Below are 3,960 nucleotides of genomic sequence, written 5' to 3'. Positions count from 1 at the left end.
CTCTTTTGATCTCAGCAAACCCTCAACAGCTTATATATACATTGAGTCCTCATCACACAGATAGAAAGGTCAGCTTGGCAGTTAACATTCTTGCAAGTGTAAGTAGCAATTCTCCATCTGGTTGTTCCTGGGCTTCCTTTTGCCCAAGAAAAGATGGAAATGTGGGAAGAGTGTCAGATGGGCAGAGCACAGGAGACTTCTAGAGATAAGATGTATAGTTGGCTGCCCCCTCAAGGCATAGTTACACCCCTATGGATACCTGGAGTGTGGGTCATGGTCGCATTCCACATAGCTGAGACTCCATGCATTTGAGAGTAGGATGATTCATAGAAACCTCACCTTGAATCCCACCTCCAGCCATGGCACAGTAGATACCATCCCAGTGGCTGAGGAGGGGTGAAAAAGATGATGTCACTCCTCAACATGGACCATATGGGCACAGGTCTGGAGTTACCTTGACCCCAGCTATCAGAAGGAATGTCATGTTCTTCCTAACACCTTTTTAGCTCCCACGCCCCTAATCTGGTGCTGTGGCCCACTTAAAGATTTATTGACACCTAACAACAAATGTTATCTGTGCTTGTCAAGGTACTTGGTATGCAGCATGTGATCAGACTTTGTTGTAGTCATTGTTATAGGTAACGCTTTGGGTAGGTAGAGAAAAGGTAATAATTACTTTATTTGCATACCATAGTAAAGAAATAAGCTCAAAGAAAAGTTGGCTCAAAGCTTACCGGAAGACAGACTAACATCTGGGATGCAGCTGACTTTAATGGAATAGCTAATTGAGTTCATGAGAGGCGAAAAGAGGGCATTTGGTAGGCCTCAGTGATGTAAAGTGGACTAAGGCTATGTCTGTTAGCAGGAAATTACTTGAGTTAGGGTCTGGGCTGGAAAGGTGATTCTCTCAAAACTCAGGGTGGCTGCTATTAGGTCAAGAGGTCAAGTTGGCACATCCAGATCCAAGGAAGAGGCCATACATGCCAACCAGGGAGGTTATGTTTCCCCAGTACTGTGCTGTGGCCCTACCTGGTTCTCTGGCTTCTTAGACACCATGTTTGCCTTAAAAGCAGGTATACAGAGGACACTCAATGTGGCCTACATCCATATACTAGGTATTTCCCAGAATTCCCCTATGGCTGTCTTTTATATTTAACCTGGACTTTTAAATCTTTGGACCATGAGCTGCAGAAGAAGGGTTGAAGGGTCCAGGAGCAGACACTTTCTGCTTAATTTAGAGGGTTCTTCCATGGCCACCATTTATTTTATTTTATTTTATTTTATTTTATTTTATTTTATTTTATTTTATTTTTGGGAGAACAAAAGGATAATTAGACTTTTATTAGATTATTAAATTAGGGGGTATTGAATAGCACACATAAGAAGCCTGCATGATCCCAAACACTTATATGTTTATGGTGATGGCATACCTTATGGCCACCTTTATAAATGAAGACTGGACAAAGTGAGGAAAAAGGAAGTCTCCATCGATCTCATGGTGAAAACCAAGGTTGGCAGTGGCTGCCTTGAGTTGAATGCTCAGATGGGACTCTAGGGGGACACTCAGGATTACTAATGAATATGGAGAAGAGTTTAGGAGCCATGTGGGAGATGGCGTAACTAAGGATGCTTATAATTCTAATGGCCACAAGTAAATTTGCTTGAAAGGTAGTTACAGGGTCTTACAGACCAGATGGATCATCAAGATAGAGGCTTAAAGACAGTGTGAAGTTTTATCTTTTCATCTAATTGCATGATCAAAATTCACAAATGGCCAGCCGGTACTGCAGGCAGCCCTTATCATTCCATTTCCCATCTGTATACATTTCTACACATTTCTCTTTGCCCCGACCCCTGGGCTCTCCTGGGTACCAGTTGGTGTAGTTCACAGAAGCCCCATCCAGGTAGTGAAAGTCTCCAGGAGTCTGGTCTTCAATCACACCTAAGTAGGCATAGGTGTTGTACTTCTTTGTAATGCTTGCGATGGCCTCGTTCTCCTCAGGATTCCTCGGGGCAGCAATGTGGCCACCGACTCTGGCACACATCTCTCTAATGGTATCAAAGTTGACTGACTGCCCATTGGTGGAAAAGACTTTATCCCCCACTGACAGCATGGATCCTTGCAAGCTGAGGACTAAGCAAAGGAGTCTGGGTTAGGTCATGGACCCCTCCTCCATCTACTCCACTGACTTAAGCTTTCTCCACACAATCTCTCCATCTCTGCTTTTCTCAGCGTTTTCCCTTCCTGTTCCAAGCCCAGTTTTAAAATCCATCTCTCTGTTCTCATTCACCTAACAATTACTTAATGCTAGCATCCTCACTTTCATGCTTCCCAATGACATTGGTAGGAAATCCTTTCTCCAAGCCCCATGTCCACACTCATTTGCTAGCCATTTATGTTCTGGATCCTGGTACTGACTGTGAGAGGGAAGCACTGAGAGATGTGTGCTTGGTGAGACCCCCAAGCAGTCCCCTTACCTCCCATTGTTTGCAGAATCTGATGTTTGATCTCGTAGAGTGCAGTCTGAAGCTCCTCATCCAGGTAAGCTGGAAACCCTGTAGAGACCACACACGTCCAAGATGGGGACAATCCACCAAAGAGCTCTACTTGCTACCAGACTGGTATTCTGCCAGCTACAAGGCTGGAGTTCTGTCATCTAATGCTGTACTGAGAGCCCACACGCCAGTTTCACGAGCCCAGAAGCGGAGTTACTGTACTCATACACACCCATCTCTTAATGTAGCTTGAACCTGCTCAGCTTTCCTGCTCTACTCTTCCGTATCCTTTGACTGGCCCTTCGTGTCCATATATGTGTTATTCTGGCTTATGAAAAAGACCCCCTGTCACGTACTCTACCAAGATCAACAATGATGACCTCTGAACTCTCCAGATAGACCACTAGACTTATTCATACCCTGGAACTTCTGTCATCATGTGGGATTCCTGATCACACTGTCTGCCTGGATTCCAGGTCCATATAGCCCTGTCTACTTTTTAGGATAACCACAGCCTCAACCCTAAGAAGGAACCCTAGGCTTCCCAATGCTAATTCTGTTCCCCTACAGGACAATATGTGTCTCCCAATCAGTAGCCATGATGCTTGTCAATCTCTGAAATAAGTTCAAACGCGTGTGATTTTTCTCTTCAAATTCATACTTTCTTACTTAGGCTTAGCAGTGTGTCTTGAACCCTTCCTTCCATCCCTCATGTGACATCACTACTTTCTACTGACTCTGGTCCTGCTCACCTGGAAGCCCCCTTTCTCCAGGCTCTCCCTTATCTCCATGTTCTCCAGGTGCACCAGGGGCTCCAGGCAACCCATCGCGCCCAGGAAGACCTGGCATTCCTCCAGGAGGGCCCATGGGACCTAACGAGTGAAGAGAACACAGATATATGGACCTCCATTAGCATGTGGGAGACTCTCTTGTCCATCCACAGGAACTTTGAAGACACATGCTCTAGCCCGAGGACTCCAGAAAAATCCCTTCAGCTAGACAGATGGTCACCCAGAAAACAGGTCCCTGTCCCTGAGCTAAGGATGGGTTCTCCCATACAGTACCTGGAGGTCCAGGGTCTCCTTTGATACCATCTCTCCCATCTCTGCCGGGCAGACCATGGTTTCCGGGAGTGCCAGGGATCCCAGGGCTTCCGGCACATACTTCTGTCCCATTGCACTTGATACCAGCAACAACAGTCAAGAAGAGGGTGAAGGCCAAAGAACCCAGTGACATGGCTACTGTACCAGTGGCTTCTCCTGCAGGACAAAAGGGCCACCAGCCAATCTGTAGCATTAACATAGCTCTCCTTTGACCCCCACTCCTGCTACACTTTGCAGGACCCAGGAACACAGAAGAACATGACAGGCAGGTACAGCCGAGAATACTAAGAAGACCTAAACTATCCCCAGTCAGAAATCCCCAGCATCATCTGGTGTCTTACCCAATCACACTGCAGGCCTC

General features: G+C 46.2%; 1 protein-coding gene across 1 annotated transcript; it reads right to left on the bottom strand.

Moving 5' to 3' along the window:
• Positions 1-1,599: 1,599 nt before the first annotated feature.
• On the bottom strand, positions 1,600-3,732 carry LOC110309760 (pulmonary surfactant-associated protein A). The gene is made up of 4 exons (XM_029468882.2): positions 3,561-3,732; positions 3,249-3,368; positions 2,479-2,556; positions 1,600-2,134 (listed from the first exon to the last, which is right to left on the bottom strand). Exons 1-4 carry the CDS (start codon positions 3,730-3,732, stop codon positions 1,758-1,760), a joined length of 747 nt encoding a protein of 248 aa, XP_029324742.1. The 3' UTR covers positions 1,600-1,757.
• Positions 3,733-3,960: the final 228 nt, after the last annotated feature.

This window comes from Mus caroli, unplaced genomic scaffold (assembly GCF_978045245.1).
Source record: "Mus caroli unplaced genomic scaffold, Mus_caroli_1 scaffold_12, whole genome shotgun sequence".
Lineage (NCBI taxonomy): Eukaryota > Metazoa > Chordata > Mammalia > Rodentia > Muridae > Mus > Mus caroli.
This window is presented reverse-complemented; position numbering and strand designations above follow the sequence as displayed.

What these genes read in the sequence shown, in the direction of transcription:
- LOC110309760 (XM_029468882.2), bottom strand. Translation starts at nt 3,732, where the DNA reads ATGTCACTGGGTTCTTTGGCCTTCACCCTCTTCTTGACTGTTGTTGCT. An exon ending in AGGAGACCCTGGACCTCCAG is followed by an intron (nt 3,369 to 3,560) that starts GTACTGTATGGG and finishes TTCACTCGTTAG; the next exon opens with GTCCCATGGGCCCTCCTGGA. An exon ending in TGGAGAAAGGGGGCTTCCAG is followed by an intron (nt 2,557 to 3,248) that starts GTGAGCAGGACC and finishes TGGTCTCTACAG; the next exon opens with GGTTTCCAGCTTACCTGGAT.